This window comes from Equus caballus, chromosome 18, assembly GCF_041296265.1.
Source record: "Equus caballus isolate H_3958 breed thoroughbred chromosome 18, TB-T2T, whole genome shotgun sequence".
Classification (NCBI taxonomy): Eukaryota; Metazoa; Chordata; class Mammalia; order Perissodactyla; family Equidae; genus Equus; species Equus caballus.
Genome location: NC_091701.1, coordinates 19,191,474 through 19,210,997, shown reverse-complemented (window position 1 = coordinate 19,210,997; position 19,524 = coordinate 19,191,474). Strand labels below are relative to the sequence as shown.

General features: G+C 43.0%; 1 protein-coding gene across 5 annotated transcripts in view; it reads right to left on the bottom strand.

The window, feature by feature from the left end:
* MGAT5 (alpha-1,6-mannosylglycoprotein 6-beta-N-acetylglucosaminyltransferase) overlaps window positions 1-19,524 on the bottom strand; it is a 330,917-nt gene that overhangs the window by 26,635 nt on the left and 284,758 nt on the right. For all 5 annotated transcript variants that reach the window (XM_070240751.1, XM_014732437.3, XM_070240750.1 and 2 more), the window contains 2 exons: window positions 11,649-11,795; window positions 3,853-3,969 (listed from right to left, as the gene is read on the bottom strand). In XM_070240751.1, the coding sequence (XP_070096852.1) occupies window positions 3,853-3,969; window positions 11,649-11,795 (264 nt within the window). The remainder of the gene's footprint in view (window positions 1-3,852; window positions 3,970-11,648; window positions 11,796-19,524) is intronic.

Below are 19,524 nucleotides of genomic sequence, written 5' to 3'. Positions count from 1 at the left end.
TTTGTTTTCTTCTCCTTACCTCCCTTTGTGTGGGATGTCCTGTCTCCTCTGTACACTCTCATTTTCTAAGATTACAATTCCTACAGGGAACTGCTCTCAGAGATCAGCTAAGGTCTCCATGGTGCCACCTGACAGACGTGGCTTGGCATCGTTCAATGATGATATTCAATGGCATATTCAATGATGATCCAATATTTCTTGGAAGGTACCAGAAGACCAGGAGTTGAGTCCTATCCCCTCTATCTACTAAATATAGGATTTTAAGTCAGACATGTTCTGTAATTTCTCTGGATGATATCAAATGTAAACTAGACCATGTTATGCCCCTGCTCAAAACTTCCCATCCCACTTAAAACAAAACCCAGAATCCTTATTGTGCAAGTTTAAAGGCTCTACATATTCCGGCTCGCAGGGACCCTTTTATGGGCTCCATTATTTCTGATGAGAAGTTGGTGGTCTTTCATATTATTCTTCTTCAGAATGTAATAAATTTTTCTCTGACTGCTTTCAAGATTTTTTTCCTTATCTTTTGATTTCAGCAGTTTGGCTATGATGTACTTATTTTTTTTCTTCATATTTATCCTACTTGGGGTTCACTGAACTTTCAAGATCTGTTGGTTGATGCCATTCATTAATTTTAGAAAATTATTAGCCATTATCTTTTCAAACTTTCTTCTCTCCTCCCTCTGAGATTCCAATTACACATAAGTTAGGTTGGTTGATAAGAGTCCCACAGATCCCACATGCTCTTTTTTATTTCATTCTTTTTACTTTTGGTGATTCAATTTGCATAATCTCTATTAACAAGTTTTCAAGTTCACTGATGGTTTTCCTCTTCTGGATAAACCCACAGAAAGAGTTCATTTCTGATATCATATTTTTCACAGTTCTAGCATTTTTTCATTTTGCTTTTAAAAAAAATTTCCATCTCTCTGATGAAATTCCTCATCTATTCACATTATGTTGTCCACCTTTTTCACCAAATATTTTAATATATTTATCTTAGCATTTTAAAGTTGCTTTGTGATATAATTCCAACACCTGGGCCATCTCTAGGTCTGGTTTTACTGACTGTTTCCTCTCTTAATGATGGGCCACATTTTCTTGCTTTTTTGAGTGTCAAGCAATTTAAAATCCTGTAATTAAATATGAGAAAGCCTGGCATGAAATTTCTGACCCATTTATAACAAGCACAAGGATTTTAACGACAATAGTTTTTGTATTATTCTCATTCCTCACTTCATCTCTCTTTCCCACTCTTATCTTTCCCTTTACTTCATTTCATGCTGTTTTTAATCTTATATTATTTTAACAAACTAGTCAAAAAGACCTAGGTTTCAATCCAGATTCTACTACTTACTAGTTGTGTGATCTTGGTAAATTAATTAATTTCTTTAAACAATAATCTTCTCACCTGCAGAAGGATTAAATGAGATAAGGCTCAGAAAGATGTACAGAAAGATTCTAGATGTGTAGAAAGAGGTTCTCTCTACATAAGACACTATTACAGTTAGCTTTTTTTTTCTTAAGTGGTCTTAAATAGTTTTTGGAATAAGATGGAAAAAGGTTGATCAGGGTTTTAAAACGTGAAACATTAAAGCATCCATGGAATGAACAGAGCCAGGCTGACACAGGAGTGAGCAAATACAACTCAGTGCCCACTCTCAATGCTTCATGTATCAGGCATTCCCATCAGATATTTGTCTGACAAAAGGATCGTGTGACCTGATTTGGAAAGAGGGTCTTTGCAGATGTAACCAAGTTAAGATGAGGTCATAGAAACTTAGGGTGGGTCCTAATCGAATATGACTGATGTCCTAAGAAGAAGTGGAGGACAGTTATATATACACACACACAAGGAGAACACCATGTGATGACAGAGGTAGAGGTTAAACGCTGCAGCTGCAAGCAAGGAATGCCAGCAGAAGGTGGAGGAGGCAAGGAAAGATCCTCCATCAGAGGCTTCAGAGGGAGCAGGGCCCTGCCAACATCTTAATCGTGGACTTCTAGCCTCTAGAACTGTGAGAAAATAAATTTCTGTTGCTTAAGCCACCAAGTTTGTGGTTCTTTGTTATGGCAGCCCTAGGAAACTAATACACTAAGGGACTCTGGGGCTCAAGAAAGAAGGAAGAACCTTCTATCTCCACAGGAATGACTAGATGTGTGGCAGATATTCTGAAGCAGTCCAGTGGTCCCATTGTCCACTCAGCACTTCTCTGGGCTTGGCCAACCAGAGGTCTGGGGAACTTCTACTCTAACGATTGTGACCAGGATTGGGATTGTACATGCCATCAATGGGAAGCTCTGAGCAGCCACCCCAAAGCTCAATAATCAGACCCCCTTTAAATGGAGCAGGACATGGATAATACATCCGGGAGCTCTTGTTCCCCTGGAGATGCTCTGAGTAAGATGAAATTGGCAGTTCAGTTCTCCACATTCTATTTGCCAAAGGGGAAAGATGGCCCTTTACATGGGCCAACAGCTATTCTCCCAGGATATATACCTTTCCAGCCTCTTCCCCTCATTCACACTGTGCCTTGAACCCATATCCTCCTGGGTCCATTTCTCAGTTTAGCTTTCCAAATTCCTACTCCTCCTCTAAGACTTAACTCAATGCTGCGTTCTCCAAAAGTCTCCTCATACTTCCACTCCTTGATCTTTGGCAAGTTGTTGGCACTGAACATGTTCCTCCTTATAGTATGCTTATTTGCAAACGCCTCTTCCCCCTCCCTCCATGCCTCCCATCCATCCATTTGGTAAATCACTATGCTGGGTACTGAGAACACAGCAGTGAGGCAAATATATTTCCTGCCCACGTTGCTTATAGTCTAGTGGAAATCCAGACTATCGATGATAAAAATAAGAATATTATATTATTATATATATAATACTGACTTAATAATATTGACTAAATACTATGTGGTAGACACTGCACATAAGCACTTTATATTCATTATCTCATTGAATCCTCACAAGTACCCATAATGTGGGTAATATTAGTCTATATTAGAGATGAGGAAACTGAGGCTCAGAGGTTAAATAACTGCCTGAGGGGATGCTGCCAGTCGGTGGTCGAGCTGGAACCCAAATCCAAGCCATCCAATTCCAGCTCGCCCTCACAACCACACCTCTACTGCTTCTCTTAAAAAAATCTAACAGAGGGTAAAAACTGTTCCCATAAGGGCAGTACGGAGGGCTGGGTGCACTCGATAGAGTCTGAGGCAGTCCCGGGGTTGGGAGAGGATAACCTGATGCAGCCCTAGAGGCTGGTCAGCTTCCTACAGGCAGGGAGCCGGCCTCATTTATGTTTATGAAAGTGAGTCCCTAGAGTGGCTCGGAGGATGGTCTGCACAGTGGGTACCTAATAGTAGATGTCCACTGAATTGAGTAGGACAGTCCAGAGATGGTAGTTACTTATACAAAATTCTATAAAATGTTGAGGCAGAATAGCCAAATAAATAGACGCTATATAATAACATTTCCTAGTATTTCCTTAATCATTCCTTATCCTTCTCCATTTTTTTGTAGGGTAGTAGGTCCATCTTTTCTGATCTTTGTGAGAGCTATATAATTATGTCTCTGAGGCAAGTGTAATTCAAGCTCCTGTGTCTGGGATCCAGGAGTCACATCAAAGGGTTTGTAGAATACACCCACACCTCTGGACACCAGCTCTGTTTCCATTTCACAGAGCATCCACGACATCCCCAGGCCAATCCCACAGCTTGGCTACTTTCTAATTCCAGAGTTAAGCTGACATGGAAACGTTCCAATGACTCAAACAAAGGGCCTGTGATGCTTTCCACTCATTCCTGTTCACATTGCAAACAGGGAAAATGGTATAAAAGAAACAACCTTCTGACTTAAAATTGCTTTCACCGCATCCTCTACTTCCTCCTGATTGCTGAGGTCGACAGTCCAAACGTGTGGCCGGCCGATGAAAACTTCAGCGTACGGATGCTGGGATGTCAGCTGGAAAAGAAAAAACAGAACATCTCAGTCTTGCTGACACTGACTTTTTAAAAAACCTTCTGTGCTAGATAAAGCGTTGCTTTTTATGGAACTTAGTTGTACTTGCATAGGTAACAATACATTTTTCTTCTTTCCTTTGACGATCAAAACGTTCTACACACCCATAGCAGATAACAATAAAATAGAGATAGCTGTATACTCCTTTTTTTTGACCCAGAGGGACATTTACTGGGCCCTCCCAGGTCAGAACCATCTGGATGTGCAGGCACGGCACTAACAGTAAGGTACAGTAAGGAGATTGAGGCTGTGAGGTGTGCTCCGGCTGGGGTCACCGTCAGCACCTGCCTGGATACCCAACAGATTCATGTGGGACGTTTTACAAGATAGATGCCCCGGCCATCCTGGACCCGCTGAGCTGGGACCATGGGCACTTTGGAGGGGCCTCTGCGGGTCTGGGGTCCCGGAGGGGTGGCATGTGGACCACGGCCCTGCCTAAGGCCATGAGATCCGTGGGGCAGGACCAGTGATGGTTCCACATCTTGAATCGAACTTGGGGAGAGTTAGAATGTCATAACCAGGTGACATGGAGGCTGTTACAAGTGACTTCAAGTCCTCAGATCACACCAAGAAATAATGAGCATTTACCCTCAGTCACATCCCAGCTCTGAAAATCACCTTGATCAAACGAATATCGGTTATAAAACGCCAATTAGGATAGACAGGTAAGCATAAGAAAATTACAATAAAGTCGTTAAACGCTTTAAAGTCATAGGAGGATGAGTAATGGCGCATATGAAAGGGGACAGAAAGACAAATAATGCTACCAAAAAAACAGAGAATTTTGGAATGGTTTCAGGAATAATTATTAGCATAACACTGGAGCCTTAATATTTATAAAGACAATTTGCAATCAGAAAAGCAAGGAAAGGTGATTTTTGTTCTAAAGGAGGTTTTATTTTAAGCACAAAGAGTGGTCAAAGAAACCCACTGAATGAATACTGGTCATTCTCAGATCTTGAAGAGTCCTTTTTTTGTTTTGTTTTTGGTGAGGAAGATTAGCCCTGAGCTAACATCTGGTTCAATCTTCCTCTACTTTGTATCTGGGATGCCTCCACAGCACGGCTGATGAGTGGAGTAGGTCCACGCCCAGGATCCGAACCTGCAAACCCAGCCACCAAAGCCAACTGCACAGAACTTTAACCACTCAGCCATGGGGTGAGCCCTAAGAGTCCATTCTTTAAGACAGTTAAATGGACCCCTCAAAGTCGTTTCCACCTTTATTCTCATTTCTCTTTAAGGTCGTGTTATAAAGAGAGCATTCTGGACATTTGTGAGAACATTTTCAGTTCTCACCAACACTGGGGGTGCTACCCTTAATCCGTGGGTGGGGACCAGGGACGTCGGACACCTGTGATGCACGGCACAGGCCTGCACAAGGCAGAACCATCCACCTCCAGCACAGCTTTCATGTGTCCTGCTGGGCTTTCACGTGGGTTCCCAGAATCTAACTCTTCGGTACAGTTTTAACATACATTCAATTTCCCGGGAATGTAATTACCGTATAAATCAAGGGATGTTTATACTCTTTTATTTGGGACTTCACCAATAAGCTGTTACCATTCTGGAAAAATCATGACAGCAAAGTCAGTATCACTCAGATTATCTTCAGTACAACACACCCAAATCAGTCTGTGTGTATAGCTCTCATGTTAATGGCAATTGCATATATATGTGTGTATATGTACAGGTACTTTTTAATTTAGCTTCTCTTCCCTAATGTCAACTATAACGATCAGGGGCTGACCAGATTCAGCCCTTAAATACAAACTTATTCACTATAAGGAGAAATGAGACATCACGATATCTTCTAGTATGGTTCTTGGGTATGGTACAGTATTTCTTGACTATATATACAGTGAAATATGTATTACCTTATTGTAAGTTATTTTCCTTTAGATTAGAATTAAAGAATCATTCTTTTTTGAAATTGCATATGTAGGCAGTGTATGTTATTTATGAACTTCATTTCGGGAGAGAAAAACATCTTACAATATTCTTGTAATAAAGGAGGTGCTGCTTTGCCAGGTTTGAGGCCCTTGCTTTTGAGGCCAGGCTGGCTCTCTTCTTTTTTTCTCAGTCATCGTTCTTCGTATCGTGCCACATCAATGGTGTGTGCACACAACTGAGGGTGAGAAACCCAGGGGATAAGTTACTGGGCCTCAGCTCCGAGCCTTGGCTGGCACCCACTCATGGAAATCATGCAATTCTGAGGTACAGGAATCCTGGACTTTGCTCCTGCCTTCTCTGCTAAAATCACACCCATCACTGGCCTGTTCAGCTCCCCATCCTTTGGACATCATCGTCTTCTTTTGCTCAACTGTATGGTCAATGACAGAACCTACAGAGGGCCCGCAGACTCTGAGAGCTGAGGAAATGTCCATTTTGTTTCCTCAGCACATATTTTAGATTTAACACATATTGACGGAGCTCTGGCTGGGCGAGGCACTGTGCTCATTGCCTGCACACACATTACTTATCAGGTTTCCTGAGTATCCATGAGGATTCTGAGGTTTAGTGGGGTCTACAATTCCCCAAGACCACATGGCTAAAAAGCAGCAAAGCAAAGTCAAATCTGGGTTCTCAACAACTTACTAGCTTTAGAAAAAAAGGAAGGTGACAATTTTAAAGGATGCTATTGGGTTCTTAAGACAAAGACCAAAAGAAGCCAATGTAAACACAGTCTCGTAATCACTCTCCTAAAACTTGCCAATCTAAAAAAAACCCCAGGACTGAATTTATGCCTGTATTACACCTTTTCTGAAGATGAGCAAAATGTCACACCATTTTCATTTTGTGGTCTGGAGAACAAACTAATTCTTCCAATGGAATCGGGCAAATTAAAGTTGCCATCAATGTCACTATTCAGCCATTTACACATCAGCAGTCTCTCTCCCCTCCCATTTAAAGGTCTCTGCTTGTTTACAAGGTTGCTCTTGGAAAATACAAAGTGCTGAGCCATTATCATTTTGTTCATTTACAATTATTGAGGGTTACTTAATTTTATGACTAAGGCATTTTGTGATTCATTATTCCCCCTCTGAATGTCATGTTCTTCCTCGTTAATTTATTGAGAACTGTCTGATCTGAGCTACTTCATGGTATATCAGTCAGTAAATTTACTGGAGTATAGTTTGTAAAAGTAATGAAAATCTTATTAAATATGAGACATTACTTCAGAGCAGCTATTAAATCTTAGAGGAGAGCACGCGTTCTCTTTATGGGGAAAAAAACCCTGAAGCCAGAGAATTTCTAATGGTTTACAAAATGCCAGAATAATGATCAACAACCTACTAATATGTTTTCCAATAAAGATAAAAATCCGATTTATATTACGTTTAAAGTATAACTTGAGCCGACCACATTACTTAAAACATTATGAAACTTTTCCCCCTGAGTGAACATCACGGTCTAAAAATTGGTCCAATGCAAAAACAAAAAAGAGCCCACAAAGTTAAACTCATATTTTTCTTCTCTTCAAATGAAGGCAAAGAAGAGACATATATGCAACTTATATGGACAGATTTATATGGATTAATTGTTCCTTAACTCGAAAGACTAGAATAGGCACAAAAGATAGCTTTGAAATGATGTACGTTTTGGTTAAAAAAAGAAAAGGATAATTTCTAGGGATTTTTGACCCTTAAGGATGCGTAGAACTATTGGCAGCCCTTTGCCAATTAAAAGCATCTTGGTTAGGGGGATTTTCTGGCTTTTGTGAGCTCAAAGAGCAGAGCAGGGTGGCCCACCTGGCTGCGAGGTCAAGTTCACTGCCTCCTCGCAAAGCTGCGTGTTGCTGTTGGCTACTAAGTCTACTCTCTGCACTGTCTCCAGCTGAGAAGGAGACGGACATCAGATGGAACCTGCCCGCCTGCCCAAAGCAACTGACCTTCTTCAAGGTTCCCTCCAACTCATCAACATTCACACCTCTCAAGCTTGAAATCGCCCCCTCTTCCTTGTCCTTTAAAGCACAGCTCCTCCTCCACCTCCTTCTCAGATAACTTAGCACATTCTCCACCTGGCGCAACTCCAAATTCACTTCCTCCCCTTAATTAACTTAGCTATTTCTTTATGCATTTCCATTGATTATGTATCTGTCTTACCACTCCTCCATATTAAATTTTGAGCTCCTGGAAGACAGGAAATGTACCTTGGTAAGTTTTCCCCAAGGTAGCATCTAGTACCACAGATCCTGTGCAGACATAATCAACATCTGTCAAATGACCTTTTGCATCTCAGCCCTCCTATGGGAGCCCAGGACTGATGAAGTCATCTGTGTGAGGTGACGTGCTGAGCAATTGTTGCAAGGACCCCACAGTGCCATTCTAACTGAAGTCTCAGTCGGGCACTGGTGGAATCATCTGAAGGGACAGGAGGAACCAACTGCCTGGAAGGCAGCTCGAATGCCCACTCTCTTTGAAGAATGAGAATCTTCCAGGATCTCAACAAAAAGCAAACTACTCAGTGATGGTAATTGATTGGAAACAATGAACACAATTTTCTCAATAACTTCATACTGGGTAATCTGATCTATGTAACATTATATCACTCACTGGGAAATAGATCATGTTTAAGAGTGTCCTAAATTTTTTTCAGGAAAAAATACGCAGTTGTAACAAAGTATCATCAAAATCTTTAGAATTATCAATTAAAAAAAGGTGCCAGTTGCCAATGTAGTCTAAGATACTTTCGATTAATCATTCCTCAAAGGCATGTATTAGAAACTGTGGGAAGAACAGAGATGGGTTTCTTCACTTTTCACGCATTTAAAAAAATCATGATGAGGGAAAAAGGAAATCACCATTAGAACACCACATTAATAACTGCCGTAGGCAAGATCTACTGGTACATGGGAAAAATAAATGGGCAAAAGTTTCAAGAGAACCGAGATATATGCAGTCTCAAAGTATTTCCCCCAACATAGAGAAAAATAGCACCTTTATCGTGGAGAAACCTGATAAACACGACCTTCACCAAGTGATCACGGTTAACATCACCAGTAATAAGATATATCGACATGATGCACCCTGATAGGATACACTGAGGAGGCCACATCACTTCTGGGGTAGTCTTGCCAAAAATGTGTAACCACAAACTAATCACGAGAAAACAGCAGTCAAATCCAAATTGAGGGACAGTGTACAAAAAACTGACCAGTACTCTTTCAAAGTGTCCTGAATGACAAGGGAAGACTGAAAAATTGTCATCACAGACTGGAAGAGACTAAGGAGACATGACAATTAAATGCAATGTGAGATCCTGGATTGCACCCTGGAACAGAAAAAAGATTTTAGTGGAAAAACTAGTAAAGTCCAAATAAAGTCTGTAGTTTACATAAGACTATGGTACCAATGTTAATTTCCTAGTTTTGATAATTGTACTGTGGTTTTATAATGTTACCATTAGAGGAAGCTGGATGAAGGATATACCCAAACTCTGTATTATTTTTGCAACCTTCCTGTAAAACTAAAATTATTTCAAAATAAATAAAAAGTAAATTCCAACAATTCCACTTGCAGGTATACACCCAAAAGAACTGTAAGGACTCAAGCAGATACTTGTACAGCAATGTTGACAGCAAAATTATTCACAATAGACAAAAAGTGGAAACAACCCAGGGTTCCATTAACAGAAGAATGGATAAATAAAATATGGTATATCCATACACCGGAATAATATTCAGCCTAAAAAGGAATGATTCAGACGTATGCTACAACATGAATGAAACTTGAAAATATTATGCTACGTGAAAAAAGCCAGTTACAAAAGGACAAATATTGTATGATTCAACTTACATTAGGAACCTAGAACAGGTAAATTTATAGAGATGGAAAGTAGAATAGAGGTTACCAGGGGCTGTGGGGAGGGGAGATGGGGAGTTATTGCTTAATGAGTACAGAGCTTCTGTTTGAGACAATGAACAAATTCTGGAAACAGAGAGTGGTGATGGTTGCACAACATTGTGGATGTATTTGATGCCAGTTAGTCCTACACTTAAAAATGGTAAGTTTTACATTATGTATATTTTATCACAAAAAAGTTAAAAAATTACAAATAACTATCCAATGTGGGCAGAAGCAGAACTTCAGAGATTTCCTACACCTAAATTAAAATGTAAGGATGATTTATTAGCTCATCTTTCCTACCGCAAACTGGAAAGTTTCAAAAACTTAGTCAGACGCTAAAGGAGAGATTCCTAAATTGATGTTCTCGTTGCTGGGGAGTGTCTTCAAAGCTTTCCAGAGAATAAGCTCCCCAGTGCCAGAATGAAGGTCCCTGATCTCTGCGTCCTGGCGCCTCCCACAGCACTCGGCACACAGGTGTGCATTAAATATTGCTGAGGAATGACCTCCCAAAAGAAACCACACCCCAAAAGGAAGAATTCAAATTTATCATATTACGGAAGGAAAAAGCCAGCCAGCCAGCAAGCAAGCAAAAACACACAGGGTTAACCCTTGTCAGGCCACAGCTTCCTCTTCTTCAGGATAATCTACGGGTCTTGTTAATCTTCCTCCATCTCCTTTGGCCCTTTCACTAATGATAGGGAGAGTCAAGGAAAAGAACTCTCAAAATAATCAACTCTATGAGTTGGTAAGATTTCTGAATGGTCAGTAAAGAAAATCATGGGAAATGTGTTTTATATACTATTTGGGGGAGAGCGGTCAGGAGAATGGACCCAGAAAGGTTTAAAAGCAGAATTGAAAAACGTATGCTTTAGAAACTGTGCTACTACGTCATGAGATGGCTGCCCAGCAGTGTCACTCCCCAGTAGAAGGCCCCAAGTGACAAGGGCACGTGACGACTCCAACCCTTGGGGCTTCCTGCTCACGAGCAGCCCGCAGAGCCACTTATTAACTACAAGGAAATAATAAGAAAATCAAGCTTATGGTTTCTTGCACATACCTGTTGCTGACCAGATACAGAAATACCCAGCTGGATCACTCACACGCTCTAAATGACTTTGTTTATTGCACCAACTTGAATCCAACTGCCTTCAATGGTGATTCATCACCCACTGTGGATTTTCAAGAGGATCTCTGAAGGCAATTCAAATAAACTTCTGCAAATGGTTTGAGCCATGGCAGGATTACTTCTCAGGATGGTGCCTGCTGGTGGTGGGCTAAGGGACCAGGTACATTTCTTCAGTCACTCATGAGAGGTCTTGTCTCTCAAAGCTGATGGTTCTCTAAGGACCCTCATGGCACACTTTTTATTCCCCACAGCACATCATGGAGAGTAGGTTCTTCAAAAACATCTGTTAACCAGCTGATGCCCTTATTCCATAAACTCTAAACATTCAGAAAATCAGAGTTCAGTTCATTAGAAGGCTGTAGATGTCTGTTCGAATTAAGACAGAATTGGGATAGAGTAAAAAGATCCCACACTTTGTAGAGGGGTGGAAATAGATTCAAATACTGGCTCCGCCCCTAACAAGCTGGGGGATGTAATCAAGCCATTCGTCTCTCTGAGCCCCTGCACACTCTCCTCCTTCCGCTCAACTATGTTAAATGAAGGTGATGATACCTACTGTCCAAGGCTACGAGGTTTAAATGGCTCCTAGAACTCAAGAAATAGCTCTGATTCATATTATTGAAAGTAGAATGACTTTTATCGATGCTTACCTCTCTTAGAGTTGGCTTGCCAATGAAGAAGTCCGTGTTTTTGCTGCTTTTGGGTGGGTTGAACTTGGGATTCAGAAAAGCACATCCATTGGCGATGGCCTCCAGGGGAGCCGGGCCCTCGTAAGGGAACCCAAGTCCAGCAAACAACTGCAAGACAGAAGAGCACCCCACATATGAACACGTCAGTCAGGACTGGCATCCCTGGCTCGCAAGGGCTACTCCATGCTCCATTCCTGTGTGGAAGCCCCAGAGACTCTGGACGGTTCCCAGGCCACAGGGGGTGGGGCGAGGAGAAGTCAGCTTACATCAGGACCCGAAAAACATGACCAGGGACCCTGAAAGGCTCATGAAGCTGCTCCGGTCATTATCTTCTCCTCTTTTGCTAAAAAAGTACAGAAAGAAGTGTTGGGGTGGGCAGTTGAGGAGGCAGGGTGGTGGGGTATTAAAAGAATAAAAACAACAACAAAAACCAAGACCCAACAATCATCTTTCTGTAACCCACCGGGAGACACGACTGGAAAAACACTTGCTTAACTAAACAGAAGGTTTCTTCATTGAAGCAAAGGAACAACAAGCCCTTTCAGTGATGCTGGGCAGAGGGACAGAAAGGTCACTTGGAGGTTTGATTACAGTTCAAATGGAGCGGCTTTAAAATGATGGTAGGTCAGTAAACACAGGTTTTCATAATGGGGTTTTCACTGGGGGATACCAACATCTCGGTTTTTATTTCCCCCTCCCTGGAGGGAGGGTGGTAACCTGCTCAATGCTCAGGCCTGCTTCCCTCTCCAGTGAGCAAACCATGTGTTTTCCCCATGGCAGACAATAGATGGCAGCAAAAACTCACTCTCAGAGTCCTTGAAGCAACTGCAGCTGAGAGTCGCTGGGACAAAGGGGACTGCAGTTCAGTGGCACTGATTCCGGAGTCCAGAAATGAAACATCATCTCACAGAAATGCTTCACTGCATCTCCTCACCACAGGGTTCTTCAGACTGCCGGAGGGTGTAGGGTATTGACGGGCAAGGTCCACTTCTGGGCTTAGTGAGGTGTGAGATCTCCCTACCCACATTAAGGGGCTGATTCTGAAATTGCTCCAGTCTCCAGAGGCACATCAAGTGGCGAAAGGTAACTGGGTCCCAGGGCATCATTTCCTTCTGCCATCACGTTGAGGAACACCCACACGGCCAGGCCCTGAGACTGAAGGATGCTGCTGAACCGGATATAGCTACAAGCTTGATTCTCCTTTCCCCGGGTCCTCTCCCCAGCAACGGTGTCTTTGCAGCCGCTTTAACTGACCGATTATTTAGAATGGTTCCTAGGGAGCCCTGAGCCCAAGCTGCCGGGTTCCCCGGACAACACTGGAAGATGCAGCATGTATGTGCTGGGCACTCAATTCCAGGGCTGAGCATGGCCCACAGTGGACACACTGAAGAGTCATGTAACCCTGACAGGGGTCTTTCTGGGACAAGAAACTACAATCTCAGGTTTTCTGGACAGAGTCCCTCTCCTATAATTGTGTGTTCTTTTGCACAGAATAGGATACTTCACCTTTTTATTGTTTTGGAAAATTAACCTTTCATTTCCTGTAAACATTGAGATGACTGACTATACTGTCAGGGATGTCCACAGGGGAGGGAATTGGGGAGAAAAGAAGCTTTGAGAGGCCAGCTGAGCTCTTGCTGCGGGCTGGGTCATTTCCCCTGGGGCAGAACCACTGGAGACATGGGGGCAAGCGAAAACGAGGCAGCAGGAGGCTGGAAGCTGTATAGACAAGGGGTATCTCCACCACCATTTGGAGGCCCTGCTTCTGGATCTTATTCTTATTATGTAGCTAACAGGAGTGAGATTATCAGAGGGAACTTATGTGTATAGGGTATGGCCCAAGCATGTGGCTCAGTGGTGGCAGGTGCTAGACAGCAGCAGAAGAAACGAAACAGTGGGAGCAGTCTCAAGACATCCCAGCTTTGATGAATAGGAGGAATCCAGGGTCACCATCCTTGAGGCTTTTGATCACTGTGATCTGCCCTCCCCATCAGATTTTGGGGAGGGTGTGCCAAGTCTCCAGGGGAAAGGTAACCTCTATCAGGCTGTGGTTGGGCACAGAAAGCACAGGGACCCCAGATCCTTCTGACCCTGAGCAGAAAGGTGCTGGAAGATGCAGGCGGAGGGTCCCTGTGGGTTTAACCAGGGGCCTTGTAGATCTCAGTGTTTCCTGACCTCTGAAAATCAGAGCCTGCCATGAAGCGTCGATACCTTCATCAACTCTAAATTGCAAAGAACTTTGGAGGAAATGCAGGAAGCACAATGCTTGTCTATTTAAATAGAAAATCCTGGAAAAAAATTTAATTAGCTCCTTCAGACCAACCAAACTGAACCCATTAATTAAAAGCATTTGAGGCTGTTGCTTAATGGACTTGAATATGCCCTAGGTTTAATTATATCTGAATAACAATTTGCACCATCTCTTCTGCTCTGCTGGCATCAGAGTATCTCAGCACATATAAAATACACACTTTGGGCTAACTCTCCAAGCCTCACAGTTTTAGAATGAAGTTGAAGCAAATACTGCACAGTTTCTCAGCAATGAGTTTTCTTGTCCCACTAATTAGGATTACAGGAAATGCATTACTTGAAAACACCAAAATAACAGTTCTTTGTCACTTCTGTCAATAAGCCATTTTTTCTTGCTTCCTGTGCACTCATTACCTGTGACATTATAATGGAGCAGATGTATGAAGGTCAAATTGCACACTTGAGGTTTGAACAAGGGAGGCAGAGAGAGTTCATCACCAGCGTGAACTTCTGAGAGCTGATGGCCTTGCCGCATGCTGGTACCTTAACCACAGTAAATTGCTTTTCCCATCTCCCTCTTCCCCCGCCGTTCTGCCTACTTACAGATTTCCTTAGCATGGGGGCAAGAGACACACTACGAGGATGCATTCAAGTGCAGAGGCTTAACTCTTCAGGAGGAAGCTGGGCATATTTTATTTATATCTCATCTGGCCCTCAGAAGCCCAGAATCTAATGAGGATATTCCAGATGACAGAACATCTCCATGGCTGCAACTCCGGCTCCATCAATGAGCATTTCTAAACAGAGGGATTACATGCTTTAAAATTAAACTTTTGAACTAATACTATGCAAGCGAGAACAGATGAAGCCCTGGACGTTGTATTCATGGCAGAGGACTGGAAAATTCTCACATGCTAACAAAGAGTTTAGGAAAACCATTCCGTTTTTCATTCTCTGTGAGAGGAGAAATGGAATTGTTTTAAACCCCTAAGTGGAGTATAACAAAGAATCCTTTAAACATGGATTAAGGTCGTTCTTAGGAAGACTGGACTGGTTTGGTCAATTTCCAGTCACTCTTGATGGGGACCATCAAGGATAATCCCAAACAGGAGACACGCTCAACATAGACTTTGCTGACTAGTTTTTTTTTTTTTTTTTTGCTGAGGAAGATTTGCCCTGAGCTAACATCTGTTGCCAATCTTCCTCTTTTTTTTTTTTGTAATGTGAGCCAACACCACAGCATGGCTGCTGACAGACAAGTGGCATAGTTCCGTGCTTGGGAACCAAACCTGGGCCATGGAAGCTGAGCACACTGAACCAAACCACTAGGCCTCAAAGGGCTGGCCCGACTAGTTTTAATTGGACAAGTTGGTGAGGTGGCTCAGGAGGGAGTTTGAGCAATGACTCAACCTCAGCTTATCCAGTAAACTGATTATTGGCACAAAGTGTTTAGGACAATGCAGTGATTAACAGCACAGGCTCTGGAGTCAGGCAGACCAGGGTTCAAATCCTGACTCCATCACTTCCTAGATCTGTAACTGTGGGAAACTGTTACATGCCTCTTTCTGTGGATTTTTCTGAGGTCCATTTATAATGCATTCTCTCTAGCTGTGAGACCTTAGTCAAAGTAACGCAAGCTCTCCAAACCTATCTTTTCATGTGTAAAATGGTAAAAATAATAGTGCTCTATTTCTTGGGGCTGCTGTGAAGATTAAATGAGATAGTCCATGGAAAAGATGTATTCCAAGGTTTGGCTTTCACCAAATTCAAACCCAGATTCAACTTTATGCAGTTGCCTGCCCATGACCTTGTATTGTATTGGTGGAGTTTAGGTCTGCTGGAGTCGTGGCTGTGGGTTTTTACAAGCCATTCAGCATCTGCACATGTATTCATGAATTCTCAGTGATTCATAAAGGACCTGGACTGAAAAAAATGGAGGGACATCTATGAGAAGGGGGCGAGCCCCGTGGCCAAGTGGTTAAGTTCGCGCACTCTGCTTCGGCAGCTCAGGGTTCGCCAGTTTGGATCCTGGGTGCAGACCTAGCACTTCTCATCAAGCCATGCCACATAGAGGAGCTAGAATGACCTACAACTAGGATATACAACTATGTACTGGGGCTTTGGGGAGAAAAGAAAAAAAAGAGGAACATTGGCAACAGATGTTAGCTCAGGGCCAATCTCCGCCAAAAAAAAGGCAGAGAGAGAGAACATGGTTTACAGTGACCGCCTCATGAAAAGGTCAGTCCCATGAGCCACATGCTGATGTTAAACCTTACTTGGTTATTCTTCCGATAATGATTGGGAATCACTATATTTTTGGTAACAAGTATCCCTTTTATATCTTTAAAAAGAATTCATACAATAGCGGGTATGGAGAAAATTTACTTTCCTGATAGGTGATGTTTTCATGTAGCCCAAAGGGTTCCCTTTTGGACATCTGTTTTCCCTTCTGTACCCAATGTACACAACAGTGGCCAAAATCTCCCCCATACAGGTTTGGCCACACCCTTTCATGGACTCCAGGTGCCCCAACCTATACTACCTATAACTATATATTATAACTATACTATATTCTCCCTTAAAAAGCTAGAAGGACAAAGGAGACTAAGACAATGACACTTGTCAACCGTGTTTAAGTGCCCAAAGTTTGTCCAAGTTGGCTGCTAAAGCAAAGGCTATTTCCTGGGGACCCGCTCACTGGGTCAACTCCCAGACTCTGCCCACTTACCCAAGTGGCCTTCCAGAAGCAAAACAAAACAAAACACAAACAACAACATCCAGACCAAAATTTCCTGCACTTCCACCATCTGGAAGCCCCGGGACAATTTGCATTGTAAACGCATTCACTTGGAGATGGGGCAGTAAGAGAACATTTGGATAAATTTAAAACTGTAGACACTGACCATCTCCTGCCGTGCCAGCATCACATGTCTACCGTTCAAAGGCAACTCAGTTAACCCCTCCCTGAAGCAGCCTTCCCTGAGCACCCACCTGTCACCCAAATTCCACAGCAGGCTGACCCTTCGCTCTCAACAGTGAGGCAGCACAACAGGCCTATTCGCTGCAACATGAGGATGGCTTCTAATGGTACCGAGATCAGAGAAATTTCATGATGAAGAGAGAATTCGCGGAAAGGGCTTAGCACAGGTAAAGGGTAGAGAAAATGGCAGTTGTTGCAGTAAACCCCATGGTTAAGTGCACCACAATAACACGAATGCGCTAAATGTGTTAAAACATTTGACTTCACAAGTCACAGTGCAACATCTTACACACCTGAATGGGGGATCCTGCTCATAGCATCGCAGTGAGATTTTATGTCAGTATCACTATTTTTTATTATTACTCCTTCTACCTGTGTACTTTTCATATTGTTCATCACCTGTTTACCTGTTGGTCTCCTCCACTACGCCTGTATACTCCTTGCACGCAAAACTGCCTTAGTCATCCCTGTATCAAAAATGTCTGGAATATATTCAGTACTTAATACACATTTTTCGGGTAAATGAGCAAAAGAATAAATATTAATAGACTAGATCTTTCCAGCAATCAAGCGTCTCTGTAAGGAGATGTGGACGGTTTTTGTATGTATTTGGGTGTGGGGATGCCCTTTGGTTCTTGAACTCAGAGAGGTTATTGAATCCTATCTTTATACACTCTTCATTCTCTGCACATACGTGGGAGGGGAAGAGGGAGCAGGCAATATGTGCATATGCAATTTTTTTTCCATCTAGTTGAAACAGGAATGACTTGAGGTACTGGTCACCAGGATGAAAGCTGCTTGACTGCTTGAGGGCAAATGTTTCAGTCTGTGAAACAGAAATGCAAGATGGACTGCTCTACCAGTAAGTAAGCTCTTGGGCTCTCCCTCCCAGGGCCTGGAGATGTGGGCAACAGCATGGAGAGGCAGGCATGGGGTATCAGAAGAACAGTGCCCCTCGCAGGGGAGATCCTGGAGACCTAGGTGTGTAATTCATGAGAAAAGCAAGAAATCTCTCCCAGGGGCATGGCCCCAGGATCCCAAATGGCAAGTGGATTTCACCTTGACTCCTTTGTTCACTCTTTATACTATTATCTGAAGGCCTTCTACAAGCCTGGCACTATTCTAGGCACTGAGAATGCACCTGTGAACAGAAAAGCAAGGCCCCTCGCAGTCATGGGGCTGCACGAGAGTCTGGTTCACCGTTAGTGGCTGCCACAAGCCCTGGGTTTGAGAGAGATTGTGCAGCCACATCCAAGCTTATGGAAAGAGCCATGGTTGATTCGGGGGGGCTCAGACGTGGGGATGGGATGGGACAGGGACAGTACCTACTGCACATCTTCCAACCCTGCCCAGGCTCCTGGCTGAGTTCCATGGGTAAGCTGATGAGCTGACGTGGTAGGGAATCAGGGTCGTCATGATCCACCCGAGTGCTGGAGGGAGGAAGGACCGGAGGTCTGGGTAGAGAAGGGGTACAGCAACAGCATGAGCAGCAGCAGCTTCTTCCTCTGGTTTTCCACAGCCAGAATTTGTTCTCGACTTTGACTGTAGAAAGGGAGGTACCTGTTCTGGCTCACTTCAAACGCTCCTCCAACCCAGCGTAGGAGGCAAATGCCCCATTCTATAAGGAGCCCCACGGTAAGACGGGGGGAGGTGGGCATGAAGAGGTTAAAATTAACAAGAGAAGAAAGAAACCACATTAAAATAGACTAAGATTTAAGCCAAAAGTAAAAACATGCCACACCAGTCAGTCCTACTTGCCAGCTTAAATTACACTCCTGGAGTTTGCTGAACTGAATGACTTGTCTATAGCCCTCTGATAAATAATCAATTCACCCCAATTTATAAGCCTATTAGAAGAGTCTTCTAGATTCAACAACTTCCCAGCTCTTTTAGCCCCGATGTTAGTATTACAATTCCTCCTGTCTTCATAGGCACCCTGCAGCTGGAGTCTGCTAATGACACCTGGGCCCTTAATGGCATGCCAGGACAAAATTCTGCTGAGCAGAGGGTTTCCTGGGCTTGGTGCAGAGACTGAAAGATGGCTCATAAAGAAAAATAATGAGTGAGAAGCTGATTAAGCATCAATCATTTCAATACGTGTCTAAACCCTGAGGAGAACCAGCCCTGCTTCCTTCTCCAATAACCAGTCTGAGGAGAGTTCGAGCCTCACTCATTCTGCAGACATCTGCTTCTCTGCATCTCCAGCTTGCCACTTTCAACATGGATCGGAATAAATTGCTTTTAAACTGCTCAGAGACACAGAGGAAAAAGCTAGAGACAGAAAGGGTTATAAATGCAAAGCCTGCTGGTCTTTAGCATCATTATTTCAAAGCCCAAGATTCATTCATTTCAGCACCTGCTGCTGTGTTCTGGGTATAAGGGGAATCTCGGCGATACACTTCCTCATTTTCATCATATTTCCCAACAGTTTTAGCCATAATTCCACTTGGAGCACCTTAATATATTCTAGTCAGATGAACAGGCAATACAAAATGGGATCAGTGACATCCTCGGAAGGCACCGGTTTTTCAAGGATAAATATACGCTCCTCACACTCGGATTCAAGCTGTACCCCCTTGGTTGTCAGGCAGACTCTGACACTGCAGC